The sequence below is a fragment of the Hypanus sabinus genome, chromosome 7, assembly GCF_030144855.1.
Source record: "Hypanus sabinus isolate sHypSab1 chromosome 7, sHypSab1.hap1, whole genome shotgun sequence".
In the NCBI taxonomy this organism is placed as follows: Eukaryota; Metazoa; Chordata; class Chondrichthyes; order Myliobatiformes; family Dasyatidae; genus Hypanus; species Hypanus sabinus.
Genome location: NC_082712.1, coordinates 123986323 through 124001268, shown reverse-complemented (window position 1 = coordinate 124001268; position 14946 = coordinate 123986323). Strand labels below are relative to the sequence as shown.

Genomic DNA, 14946 nt, shown 5'->3' with positions numbered 1-14946 from the left:
ACTTAGTGAGTGATTCGTATCAGTACTCTTGATATGGTCACGCCAGGACTCTCTGTAAATGATGCAAAATATCATTGTGCTTGTCGTGAAGGCTGAAGTACAATTTTCCTTTCCAATTATTTATTTAACGGTCTTTTTTGCTTTAAAACATTCATAAGTTTTCTTTAAGCACAAACACCAGTCAACCTATTGATATGCAAGGAATGCTCAACTTTTTTACTTTCTCTACCTTGCATTTTTCTGTTTGACCATCTATCCGATATGTGGTGATGCTGCCCATTTGTTTATGCTGGCTATATCCCCCACTGCAGCTCCTTGGCATTCTTGTTACAGCATACACTGCCATTAAACTTTGTATCATTACAAGGCTTGGATATATTATGTTTGTTGTTCTCAAATCATTGGTATGGGGAGATTTCTTTTCTAAAAGTATTCATTACTTGCCTTTGTTTTACAGGTTTGTTAAACAGGCCGCAGCCTTTGTGCAGTCCTTCTCTGTCTGCTCCGAATCAGTGCGACACATTCGCTGATGATGAAGACTTCGATGAAGAAGCAGCAATGGAAACAGCAGAGGGAAATCAAATGGTAGTACGAGGTTGTTGCAGTAAGAACAATGACCAGATTCTGGAGCACTTGTCACCACGGCTTCACCAAGGTTAGTACGAGTCAGTGTGGCTGGATTGAATAGCAAAGCAGGTTGGGGGGAGTGCTCCTTGAGTATCCAGCTGAGGTTAGATGTGGTCAGAATGTTCGTGGAGTAAATGCCTTTGTTGAGTAAATTATAATAATGAATAGATAAGTACTGCAAAAGGAGAGCAAAATTAGTGGAGTAGTGTCCATGGGTTCATTGTTCAGAAACCTAATTGTGGAGGGGAAGAAGCTGCCCCTAAAATATTAAGTGTGTTTCTTCAGGCTCCTGTACCTCCTCTCTGATGGTAGTAATAAGAAGAGGGAATGTCCTGGGTGGTGAAGGTCCTTAGTGATGGATTCTGCCTTTCTGAGGCACTGCCTTTTGAGGATCACCGTGCTGGTGGGGAGGTTGGTGCACTTGATGGTGCACTTCCACACCCGGTGGTGATTCAACCAGTCAGACTGCTGTCTGTCGTACATCTATGGAAACTTTCTCCAGACTCTGGTGACATACCCTATGGGAAGGTTCTTTTCACTGGTTGTCAGGGAATGCTGTACTGTATATTTAAATATTTCTTAAAGATAATTATAAATCTCTTAATACTTTCCAAAACTGCTGATTCTTTGAACTCAACATAAATGGATCAAATTTATCAAATCAAGTTCCACCATAAGATGATGACATCACAATTGTCAGTGCAACTCAGTTTTATATTTTGAAGGCTCTAACCTTCCCAGTGCACCAGTCTGGGCCAGATTGTGATCGTATAGAAGTGATGTACGATTGTTGAGTGCGTGCTTCTTTAAGTTATGGCATGTTGACACAAATATTTCAGAGCTGAGACTTCCCGGGCACTGTCTCGCTTTACAGAGAAAGCTTAGGGTAAGAAATGCCACCTGCACAATGGAAGATTTGTTCTTCTAAATGATATACCTTGGCCTTCTGCTATTTCTGATTATTTTGCCACGTCAGAATCAGGTTTATTATCACTAACTTCTGTTGTGAAATATGTTGTTTTGTGGCAGCAGTAAAATGCAAGGCATAAAAATTACTGTAACTTAAAAAAACAAGTACGAATAATGAGGTAGCATTCATCGGTTCATAAACAGTTCAAAAATCTGAAAGCAGAAAGGCGGAAGCCATTCTTAAGACATTGTGTGTGGGTCTTCAAGCTCCTGAATGATATTAATGGGAGGAAGGCAAGTCCTGGGTGGTCAGTGACCTTAATGATTGATTCCACCCTCTTGAGGGTCGGCCTCCTTGAAGATGGCCTCGATGGTGAGGAAGGTTGTCCCCTTGATGGGTACCTACACAAACGGCTAATTTACAGCAGTCTATGAACCTACTTGTACATCTTTGGGATAGGGTGGAAACTAGAGCCCCTAGGCAGCGGGGGGAGCCCACAAGGGGGAAACTCCACGCACATAAAAGCCAAGGGTAAGGGCCAACAACCGGTCACTGTGGTTGTGAGGCAACAGCACTGACTTCTGAACCACAGTGTCACCATTAGCTTCAGAAGAACTCATTTCCCTTTTCCAGCCTTAAAGGTCACTAGGATCTCCATCTAACCCAGGATTCTGGAAATGTGGTGGAATTGTTCTATGTATTTCCAGGGTGATAAATAGAAAACAATCAAATTTAGTTCACTCACAAATTCTGAAACCGGAATGATCTTGTTCCATGTTCTAAATGTGCATTCCCACCACAAGTAGGGACTTGAAGCTAGTTTCAGATTTTACAGAGCAACATCCATGGAAATCCTTCCATATCCCAGTGTCTTCTCTTGTCAGTACATCACTAACTCTCCTCTCCACCCAAAGTTGATTTGATCTGTGTTTGCGAGCATTGTTGAAGATCTGTTCAGATTGCAAGCTGACTGATTTTCCTCTAACTCTGTTTTGCACAGCACTAATTGAAGCCTGTGCTGAGAAACGAGGTTTGCACACCGTCTTTTCAAACATGCTGCCAGTCCGTTTGGTTTCTGCCATGATGGTGCCGTATACTTTGCCCCTGGAATCCGCAGTTTCATTCACCGTAAGGTATGTTTGAATTTCTGTTCGGCATGCCCATGAAGGCTGTATCTCTGGTCAGGTTGCAGATAATTATCTGCTGGACACCTAAAGCAACACACACACACATACATACAAAATGCTGGAGGAACTCAGCAGTTCAGGCAGCATCTAAGGAAGGCCGAGACCCTCCTTTGGGACTGGGAAGGGAAAGATGCTAGAATGAAACGGTGGGGAGAGGAGAGAGACTAGCTAGATGGTGATAGATGAAGCCAGGTAGGTGGGAATGATCCAGGGCTGGAGAAGAAGGAATCTGACCAGAGAGGAGAGTGGACCATAGGTGAAAGGGAAGGAGGAGTGGACCCAGGGGGAAGTGATAGGCAGGTGAGAAGAGGAAAGAGGGCAGAGTGGGGAACAGAACAGAAGAAGGGGAGGAAGATTTATTTTTACCTGAAGAAGGGTCTCAGCATGAAACGTTAACTGCCTATTCATTTCCATAGGTGCTGCCTGACCTGCTGAGTTCCTCCTGCACTTTTGAGTTGTTGCTTTGAAATTAATCATGGATTTTTTTTAGCTGTTCTGAACTAATCCGCTAGGTGGAGCAACATCTGAATAATTGATACTGAGTTTACTGAGAAAATAGTCCCAACAAATCTTGTCTTGTGCACAGCAAGAGTCCCTATCTAACTTAAAGAAGAGAGATGGCAGTGAAAATGCATAATTATTAATAGCAGAGTTGATGCTAAAAGTTAATATTGTCACTAAGATAAGACAGACAGACAGACATACTTTATTGATCCCGAGGGAAATTGGGTTTCGTTACAGTCACACAAACCAAGAATAGTGTAGAAATATAGCAACATTAACCCATAAATAAATAAAAATAAGTGAATTATTCCAAGTGGAAATAAGTCCAGGACCAGCCTATTGGCTCAGGGTGTCTGACACTCCGAGGGAGGAGTTGTAAAGTTTGATGGCCACAGGCAGGAATGACTTCCTATGACGCTCAGTGTTGCATCTCAGTGGAATGAGTCTCTGGCTGAATGTACTCCTGTGCCTAACCAGTACATTATGGAGTGGATGGGAAACATTGTCGAAGATGGCATGCAACTTGGACAGCATCCTCTTTTCAGACACCACTGTCAGAGAGGTGGTGTCTGAATACATCAATAATTTTATTGATGTTGTTTAAGTTATTTTCAGTACTATTATTTTACTAAGTACAAGTCAAGATGGTGTTTGGCCATAGTCTTTGGGTTGTGGCTCACACTCAGTTTTTTAGGTTTGTAGGGACGGTTTTGGGATGGCGTGGGGAGCTAGGGGACAGTTATGGGTGAGGGATAGGAACGTGGACGTGGGGAGTTAGAGGTTTGGGGCAGTAAGTGAAGAGTTGGGGCTGAAGCCAGTGTCCAGGTTGGAGGAGGCCAAAGATGCTGGTGGACGGATATTGTGTCGGTTGCACAGACGAAGGTCAGTGAGCCCCGTGGACGATGGCACGTGACTCCCTCCCCCAGCCCCCCAGGTCTGGGTCTCTTCCCCCACCCACCGCCCAGTTTGGCAAGCCCCAGGATCAGAAATTCATGCAGGCAAGAGGCAGGAAGGCCTGTGACCATCCCCCAGGTTGGTGAGTGCTGGAGTCGAACGTCCATGCAAACCTGGGGGTCAGTATCAAGGGTCGAAGACCAAAGTCAGCAAGCCCAGAAGTCAAGACATGATGTTGATGTGTCTGGAAGTTTAAGGCCCCATGTCTGTAAATCTGAGTCCAGGCCAGGTCCAGATCAGTGAGTCTCGGGGTTGAAAGCCCGTATAAGACTGGAGTTTGAGGCCTGGAGTTCAAAGTTCAATGATTGGCAAATCCTGGGGTCGATACCAAAGGTTGAAGCATGAATTTGGGAGTTTTCGTGAGAATTTAGCATCAGAAATGGAAGTGAAGGTGCAGTTGAATAAGTTGGTAAATGCAGAAAAGGTGGTGGGGAGCTGTTGATGATGCAAATCAAATTGAAATGGATGGGGGTCTTTTCTGGGGCATGCATAGAGAGTGGGTGTGCAAGTGGGGCTGGAATAGTGAGAGATAAAAGGAAATGAGTTGAGGTGACCCTAAGGTTGAAAGGCAAAGGTTGGCAGCTTTAAAACACTCTAAACCTCTTATCAGAAGCTGTACCACAAACACAAGACAATCTGCAGATGCTGGAAATCCAAGCAACACACACACAAAAAATGCTGGAAGAATTTAGCAGGCCAGGCAGCATCTAAGGAAAAAAGTAAATAGTTGATGTTTTGGGCTGAGACCCTTCATCAGGACGCAGCCTGAAACGTGGACTGTTTACTCTTCTTCCATAGATGCTGCCTGATCTGCTGAGTTCCTCCAGCATTTTGTGTGAGTAACAGAAGTTGTAATCATCTTATTTTGAAATTTGGACTTAGACCCCAAGCTTGCTCTTGTTTTGCTCCTGTATTCTGCATCTTTTCCTGATGAAAGTGATTGATTATTGTAACAGCCTTAATTATTTTTCTGGGTTTGAATTAATAAATAAACTGGATGGGGGCAGTGTCAGCTGTCCATAGCATTCCAGGGATGTGTACTTTACAAAGAAGTGCTTGAATCAATAAGTTTATCACATGATGTGAAGTCAAAGAATAATTCAGTCAGTTTGCTCATTTATTTTTGACCCACTGTGTCATTATTTATAGTACTGAAGATGTGTCTGGAGGAATTTCATTTATCTAGTCTCTACCTTTGATAGAATCCTGGAGTGGTTGCCCGATCTCCCAGAAGACATTGACTGGATGAAAGATCAGATTGCTAGTGTGTTGTGGTACTTCATCACAAATGCCAAGGTGAAACTAGGACAACAGCTTTCCACAAGGTACTGATGACTGACCAGAACATAAATTTGTAATGTTTGCTGCAGCAGTAAATATTCAAAACTCTCCCTGTAAAGCTGTACATTTTCATTTGCAGTACTGAGGTGGGCTTCTTGTTTGAGACTGGGATAGACAACCTTGCATTCTAGCAGTGATAATCCTTGTTTTAAAGCTGCCACTTTCTGCCTTTCAATTATCTCACTTCCTTTTATTTCACTATACCAGTCCCAGTTGCTCACCCAGTCTCTAAGGATGTCCTGAAACAGACCCCCATGTACCTCACTTTGATATGCACTATGAACATGTGTGGGGGGGGGGGACTATTCACTTTTTCGGCATTTACCACTTTATTCAACGGCACTTTCCATTTCTGACAGTAAATCCTCATGCAAACTCCCATTATTCTCTCTTGTCCACTTCATTCCCCATACAGACTGCATCTCAGTCACTCATACATCGAGGGAACAGATTCTGTTTTTTTAAGCAGCTGACAGGTTGGCCATTTACATGGTTGAGGTCTAGATTTTGAAGCCCCCCATCAAAATCAATCGCTGCTTCACTGTCCTTCTGTTATGTAAAGACAATTCCTGGCTTCAAATCTTCCCCTCATTCTTCTGCAGCCCAAAAATATTTTCAGGTGAAAGATGTTTTTGAGCTGTGGCCTCCACCATGATGACCAACTTCGTCTGTGCTTTTGCATCATGCTTGTGTGTACAGTGATGGAGACTGCTCCTGTACTCTGCAGACCTTTAATTAAGAAGGGGTGATGTGTGTCACCCCTTTTCATTCTCTGCTGCTTGCAGGGAGCTGAGGTCAGTTGTAGTTCACCGAGCTGCTACCCTGGTTTGCATCAGTTCGGACACTGGGCACTTTTCAGGTCCATTTTGCTTACCTAATATGTATGAGGGTTAAGTAAATATTCTCTCTGCCACTGCTGACTGTGACGTTGTCAGTGATGGAACATGAACTTGGCAGCTGATCATCCACGTTCAAATTCAAGGTTATTGTTAAGTCAATTATATGACATCAGAAGGAACAACCCTTCTTTTCCCCAAGTTGTTATTGGCTATATCATCATTTGAGATGAATGGTGTGTTTCACAAGAGAGTTGTGTGGGGAGCTGTACATCAGGTCAACAATGGGACTGGGATAAGGTCAGCTTCTCATGCTCCTGTACTAACATATGTTTTAATGATTTTTTTTTTACTTTTTAAGTGCCTGACTTCTCATCTTGCCCACTTCACTTCCCTTCATTTCAGGCTGCAGTATAATATGAGGCTACAAAGGACCCAGAGTCTTTTCGTCCTGCCGTCGCCTTCCACCAACTCTGTCCGGCAGTGGATCCGAAGCAATACTTCAGTGATGGATCTCATTGTGAAATGTGAACAGTACCAACGCCACCTGTGGCCCAGCATGCCCCTTATGAATTGGAAACCTCTGGGGTCCTTCTCCCAGCAGGATCTTGATCATGGTTTACTAATGAAACCAACCTCATGAACCAAATTTGACTATTAGAAAGGGCACACTTCCACATAGAGCACGTCTTCCTTTAAGTGTCATGTTATCAGCAAGCTTTACACACACATCTCGTACATTCTTCTTCTGTGTCAATGGAAATAGTCCGTTTGAAAATCTGTGGAATTGCACGAACCACTCATGAAGCCAAGCCACTAATCAAGCAACTTCGAGTTGAACAAGTTATTTTCAGTAAACTCTTTCTGCAGAATGTTAATCTGTTTGCTGCGATGCAACTGGGATATCCAGTTCAGTAGTGCAATATCTGCACTGTGATACTTTTCATTTAATGTAATTCTTTTGAAATATGAATTGAAATTTTACCAAGCTTCACTTTTAAGTATTTAGCTAAGAACTTAGTTTGGTAAAACTAAATTTTGATGTGGACTCAGTCGAAGTAATGGAGCTGATGAATTGAATCTCCAAATGGAATAGATAGTTCGCAAACTGCAGAAATCAACAGTGAAACCCCAAAGAAAACTTAGTCTCATTTTTAAAAAATCTCTAGATGGAGGTGCTATATTTACAAAATTCTTACTTTCTACTGAAGTTGCTACTGGAAATTACGTAATCATTTTCATACCTCATCATTGAACACACAGGATCAGTGCAACCCTTCTGTGCCAGATCAATGCAATTTTACGCTACTTCTTTTTGTACGTTTTATTTGGAATTACTCCTGCAGAGTATTTAAAATGCTATTCTTTTGTTTAAAGTCTTGCTATTTTTTAACCTGCTGAATGTATTTGGTGTTAAAAATTTTGTTGTTTCAAAAAAAGTTTAGCTGTTTATATTTAAAAGTTGTTTCGATAAGATTTGTTGTAATATACTTTGATCACTCAATTAATATATCAAATTACAGTTTATTTTTAAGGTTATTTTGTTTTGAATCTGCAATTTTGACATTTTAAGACTCCCCAATATTATCTATGTCCTTTAGCTTTTTGGGACATAACCTTTGAATTTCCATGCTTGAGGAATCATATAACTCATTACTTGTAATATAAAAGCTACATTAACAGTCGAAATCAATATAAGAATTTCCCTTCTGCTTCCAGACAGCCAAGACAAACTAGAGGCTACCTACTCATTGTTTGATTAACAGATAGTTTAGGGTATTGAGGTAGGTGCAAGGTTTTAAAAAAATGGCATTTCTTGGAAGTTTACTTGAGAATTGAGTGTGTTGTCAGTTGGGCAGTCATGAGTAAAATGGCAATATAGTTAGAACTGACTGTTATTCAGAGCTTGGACATTTGTTGGCCTTGATTAATGGGTGCAATAGCCAGTGTGGATTTTGTGTTGCCACCTGAGATTAATTTCTGTCTTGTGATGTTGTTTCTTTAGAACTTTAACACATCTATTACCATTGACCATTGTAACTCCATGGGCAGTTTTAGGGAGACAGCATTCCAGTCAGCTCCCTTCTGATAAGCTATTCTACCATTTTCTACTCATCTTTGTGTACAAAGTGCAGAGAGCCTAGAGGTGTCTTTTAAGCATACTATAAAATTTGTTATTGTTAATTCTTATTTGAGGCACTATTGACTACAAATTCATCCCTGGCCAGTAGCGGTCAGTTGTAGCCTCTGAAATTTAACACCTTTGAAGTTAGTGGAGTTTCAGGACCAAAATAACATATTGACAAGGGATGAATTGCTAGATAGTTTACAGTTGTTTTCCATCTAGAGCTATAGAGAATCCAGTGTCAATTAATATCCTAATACAGTTATTAACATTCCTTTTAGGTTTATTGGATAAGTTGAACAAGAAAGTGATGGACAGTTACATAATATGTAATGTAGCTACCCTTCATTGTTTTCCTTTCTGCTTTAGGTCTTTTTCAATACATTACTGAGGGAGTTGACAAGTGGCTTGTTGTCGAGCCCTTTCCTCTGTGGAGCTGTGACAGAGTAGCCTTAAGTTTCTCCCCGCTACCATTTTCAATTGTTCTTTGAACCTTTAAACTAATTGTGTCAGAAGATAAAAGTACAGCCAAATCTGATTGTACAAGCTCGGTGACGTAATCAAGGTGAATCTGGGAGTCCCATTTTGGATTGTGTCTGAATGGCAATGAACTTGCAATATTACTAGCATGGACTTTGATGTCTCCTGAAAAACATTATACTGAAGAGTAGAACACTTAGCAATTCAAGCAACGAAGACATACCTGCCATGGTGGAAAATAGATATAATACCTTGTAAATATTATGAAGTAAAATACTGTACCTGTGTACTCATTATTATTAGAATTTCAAGAGGTTAATTATGTGATGCTGAAATTAATTTTGAGAATATTGTATAGGATGTACATAGCCTTCATTCTAAAAGATAAAGATTCCACAAAGTTATGGACAATTTTATTTTTCTGAAAAGAGGGTTGATTTGTTATTTAAACAAATTGTACTTATTTAACTAAGATTGTATTATTTTTGAAGTTAGTATTTAAAGTTCCAATTATAGATTATATATTGAGGTGCAGAGCGAATAAGAGGGATTGTAATTTGGGAAAGATTAAGCAGAGTTATGTTGGAAGCAAAGGGTTCACTAGGACTCTACAATTCATTGGCACTTCATGGGAAACTACATGTGAATGAATGAAATCAAATGGAAGACAATATAATTGAAATTCCCACAGGTGAATTTCAGAGGAGCTTCACTGGATAGGAATTGCATGTCGAAAGCTTGACTTCTTTTGCCTTCCTGAGGTTATTTGAAGTACAGTACTGCAAATGTATTTCCTGTCTAGTTAAATTGATGGTTGCCACAAATTGGTCCCTTTGGTCCTCGGCTCTGTTTTATCCATGTGTATAATATCTCTATGTCAGAATTAATTATCACCAAACAGTCTAATTCCTTTTACCACCTCTTTAAAGTTTAACATTTCAACTTGCTTGATTGCAAAACCCTGGTAGAAAATAACATGTGACCATAGTTAGTGTAAGCCTACCGAAGGAGTCTGTGGTGGGTGATTTTCTGACATTCAAATGTGTTCGTAGTAGGCTGATTAAAAGTTAAAACTTCAGGCAGGAGTCAGAGAACATTATGAATCCTAGCCATCTGTGTCATATTGGTTTGTAAGATTATCTGAAGATACATTCTTGTTCTGCCAATTACCTGACTGAAAAAAATATAAACCTCAAAAATTTTCATTTTCATTTTGCTGTTATGGCAAACAATAATTTGTACTGTAAATTTTGATTCATAATTGCATTCAATTTTGTCATCTATAGACTGATACAAAATCACCATGCAGTGACAAAGATTTTCACTGAGATCAGACTGCTTAAACAAAGTTATTTACTGTTTTCCAAAGCTTAATTTGCTATACAATTGTAAGTGGTTCTGTATCTTTGTGTAAGGAATAACTCTGGATAATAAATATATAATACCAAGTGCACTTGCTAAGAGTGTTTCTCCATGAAGAGACACTGTTTTTAAATTTGTAATGCTGAGTTTAGCTCCATAATGCATGAAGAGTGTAGCATTTAGTATGATTTTATTTTGAACATCTCCATATTCTCACACAAACTCATCCTGGAAATTCCACAGAAATACTGGGAAAAGCTGGGTGATTAGGTTAACTGAGTTTATATCTATAGAGAAATGATCAAAATAATGGTAGGACTTAGTCAAATAAACAGGGGAAGTACTTTTATCCAGGGAATGGGCAACAACACACAAGTTAGCAGTTAGTAAAAGAAATTGTTCTATGCAGAAATGCCAGGACAGTGATGGAAATAATATTTATGTTAATGTATTGAAATGAATAGGCATTTGAAAAGGCAAAAGGAAAGACGGGAATGAGATAATAGATTGGCGAGGCTTTGGTGGGGTGGAAGCACTGGTCTGTGAAAAATAGATGAGTCTACTAGGCCTGTTTCTATAATACGTTCAAGAACTTATCTACATTATGATGATTTGCTTTACACACTCTGTATGTGGGATTAGATTGTCCTTCACCCTGTGGCTGTGTAGATCCCATTTATACTTTTATACTCATTTGATTTTTCCATGGAATGAAAGTTAGGGGAAGATTCGTTAAGGGTATGTTTTCTGCACTACTAACTTACACTTGCGTCAGTGGAGACAAAACTGTTGCATAGTTTCTTGAGGACTTGCCATCTCTTTAAAGTGAAAGAAATTGGTAATGACAAGTCCTTGTAGTTCAGAGAGCTAAAGTCATGTTTTTTTCTGTCCTCTGCCCCCAGTTCTAATACACCATTTAAATAACTCAATATTACCTAGATTAATCAGCCAGATTTTCATAATCCACTCTGATTTGGGTTGGGTGTGAGAAACTGATTTCAATGGCCCCCGGATGCTTGCTTAGATGGCAAGGCTCATACCGTGTTTGGGCCTTGGATGGGATAGCACTGAAATCCCAGGCCTGGAAAGTCGCAGCATGTTTTGGGGAGAAAAGTGTGATTTGTGAAAGGTGTCATTGATTCAATAGTAAAGCAGTAAGTAAAGAAAAATGAAAATAATTGAAATGATCTAAAATATAAAGCCAAGTAAATGGGGTGGGAGAGGAAGGTGGGAAAACTACCTTCCCCTTTTGTCTCTTCCCCTAACGCAAGCCTAGTAACTCCAATCCCACACCAGGTCTGCCTTATGCAGGATCAGAGAGGTGATTTGCCCATGTTCCCAACAAGATTGGCCTCCTTTCTTGGACTCCATGCAGTTTGCCAGACCCTTTCTCTGCCACCCATCCCCACCACCTCCAATCTCTCTTTGCAAGTTCAAGGCCCATTGCATTTGCAAATGACTCTGGAACCTGGTTCCATCTGAATGGAAAAACTGAATTGGTTTGCAAGGGAATTGTTAACCTCAATCAACAAGACTATCTGACAACACCACTTAGTTTAAGCCACATGGTTAGGATCAAAAGATGATCCTATATTAAGGGTAATACACCCTTTTCTAGTTATGACATCTGTAACAACTTGCACTTATATAGTGACTTTAAAATCATAGAACATTCCAAACCACTTGCCAGGAGCAATTATCAACCATTATTTAATATTGAATCACAAAGAGATGTGAACAGATCTTGGTCAAATGTGTACATTTTAGTTGCAGTGTCAGAGGCTTGCACTGAAATGGAGATGTGCACGATGCCAAAATAGGAGGAATATTGACTTCAAAGGGCTATAGCACTAGGAGAGATAAGATAGCCAAAGCAAGAGCGAGATTTGAATGAAGATGAGAATTTTAAAACTCAGCTATTGCAGGATAACGAGAGCATGTAAGTGGGTGAACAGAAAAATGATAGGTGAATGGACTGTGCATGTTAGAATAGGGATAATGTTTTGGATGTGTTCAAATTTATGCAGGGTGTAAACCAGGAGAGCATTGGAACAGTGAAGTCCAGGGAAACAAGGTTACGAATGAGGAATTCTGTAAGCAGGCAGCACGTGGAGTGTAGGTGAACTGCAAAGGGTTTGGGAAGAGCATTGGATGAAGTTGGATGACAAGACTGTATTTGGTTTGGCTAGGGAGAAGGTTGTCAGTGGTGAAGATTTAAGGCTAGTGATAGAGCCAGATGAAGATGGCTGGCCAGTCCAAAGTTTAATGGGAGAAAGCTCCTGCTCATTTGATAATGCATGTTGAACAGGTTTTCTGATGATTTATGAAGTAGAAATTTTTTAACCAGTTATTGGTGTGAGGCATGCAGTGCAGTCGATATGCACCGGATTTTCACTTCTGTCTTCTGCATTCAGTTATTGAAAGTATTGGTAAAGTTCGCAATGTAAAAAGAAGCTGTTTAAGAGTGCTAGACCATTCATTCTTTGGCAGAAATAACAGTAGCCAAGTGAGAGGTTATGAAACAAATGATGAAACATTCATTGACCATGAAACAAAAAGCTGCAGTGAGAAGATTGTGGAAGAAAGCTGAACTCTTTGTGGTTGGTTATAGTAATTTTTATGGAGAAGGATTGTATTCTAGCAAAAATTTGTCCCATGAACAACAACACTAGAGGCCATGTGGTCGTTATCTCATTGCTGTGTTTGGGACCTTGACAAGCGCAAATTGTTCGTCACGGCGCTCAACACCAGAAATTACTGACGGTGCTTCAAAGTTCTTTGATGTGCAATGCACATTTTAATTGGGATTCCTGAAACTGGGAATTGCTATATAAAATGAAAGCTTGTTTGTCAGTTGCCAGAAACTGCTTAAGAAGCAAACGATGGTGTCATAATATAATAATTGATGGGGATGACTTGCTTTGAGAAAATTCCTTTGTAATGTCTTGACTGAGGTAGGTAAAAGTAATGCATTTTAGAACTTACTATGTTTGGGTCTGCAGTCCCAAAGAGAAGCAGACCTTTTCCCTTCTGGTTTTATCTCGTTTTAAGCCACAATTTCTTATGGTTAGTTTGCTCTTTGTTTACGGATTACATGTAAGTAATTAACAGCACTGCTTTTGTAGCCAATTGTGTAAGGTATCACATATGTAGGGTTTCAAGCATGTTAGAACCTGTCAGCCATTGTGAGACTTATCTTGCAGATTACCACCATGTTAGGAAGCAGAAAATAATCCTAATGGACATCACTTACCAACTTGTTCCTTCCTTTTTATAAAGGTACTTGGCTTATGGTGGATAAGGTTGCGTTTCTACAATATGTATTGTCATAAACGGCTTTGGTCCTCTGAAGCCATGGGCCCAAGTAAAATCCATTTCTGATCCCGCCCACCCGCCCATACACTTCCAAACACTCATGTCTTATCACTATCAAATAAACCAAGGTAGTAATTGAAAGCAAGAATTCCAGGTGACTTTATTTTAAACTCTCCCCTCGAATATCAGCCCTGAGTTTGAAAATTTCTCTCTGGTTGAGAGAATAGGATTTAAAAGCAGAGTGATGGCCTGTAGGCCATTCTATCACTTGGCAGCTGCACTTATCTACAAGGCCGTCAGGGGGAGTTTAACTTCTCTTGTATATGCATTGATTTTTGAACATGGCATAGCTCTGAATCTAAACTAACACTTCTCATTGTTCTTGCACTGCTGTATTGTAATACTCAGTCTTTTAACTTATGAGTTAATTAATAAAAATATTGCATTTATTGGCTTCTGTGAACTTATTCCAACATCCTCTGTGATCTGTTAGTTTTTTTTAAATTGATGCGTCAGAATGTTAACAGGTGCACCTGAATTTTGCATATTTTAATCTAGGGGAGGATGAATTTTCTTTGTCACTTTTCAGGGCTGTCTAAAGCCTCCCATATCAGTTTACAACCTTGCCTGTTTGTCTCATGGTTTAGTCTTTATCTTTATGGGAGAATCACAGTCAAAATGCGACAGTTCTAGCTCAAAACCTGGGACATGGTGTTTGAAGAGGCTGTTAGAAAAACTCATGCCTGAATACTAAATACTTCAAAGAGAGGCAAACTGCGATCAGTAAAATAGGCAAAAAGAACAACAAATAGTAGGAATAACTGATTAATGGATATTTTGGAAAAGCCAGCAACCCAAGTTTAATTGTGCCACTGTCTGCAAGGAGATTTTTAGTTCTCTCTTTGTGGGTTTCCTCAATGAGCTCCAGTTTCCTCATCGATTCCAAAGATGTATGGGTTGTGGGCATGGTATATTGGCACCAGAACCATGGTGACACTTGCGGGCTGCCCCCAGCACATCAGACTCTGTTGGTCGTGGACACAAATGACACATTTCACTATATGTTTCAATGTACATGTGACAAATAAAGCTAATCCTTTATCCTTGTATTCCAGTGTACTTCACAAAAGCCTTGTAGTTAAAATAAAGGATGGCGGTGTACCGAAGAATGATGTTCAGAAATAGGGACCTAAGTTTTCTACCCCCCCCCCCAATAAGGGTCATGAGAAGCCTTGGGAGCAGATGGTGCTTATCGTGGTCATGCAACCACTGAAGCCAGCCAGGCAATCTCTGAAGGGTGTTGAT

General features: G+C 40.2%; 1 protein-coding gene across 1 annotated transcript in view; it reads left to right on the top strand.

Moving 5' to 3' along the window:
- pnpla2 (patatin-like phospholipase domain containing 2) overlaps window positions 1-14090 on the top strand; it is an 82021-nt gene extending 67931 nt beyond the window's left edge. Inside the window, exons 6-9 of the mRNA XM_059975515.1 lie at window positions 458-655; window positions 2538-2670; window positions 5385-5507; window positions 6765-14090. Coding sequence (XP_059831498.1) covers window positions 458-655; window positions 2538-2670; window positions 5385-5507; window positions 6765-7002 — 692 coding nt within the window. The 3' untranslated portion in view covers window positions 7003-14090. The remainder of the gene's footprint in view (window positions 1-457; window positions 656-2537; window positions 2671-5384; window positions 5508-6764) is intronic.
- Window positions 14091-14946: the final 856 nt, after the last annotated feature.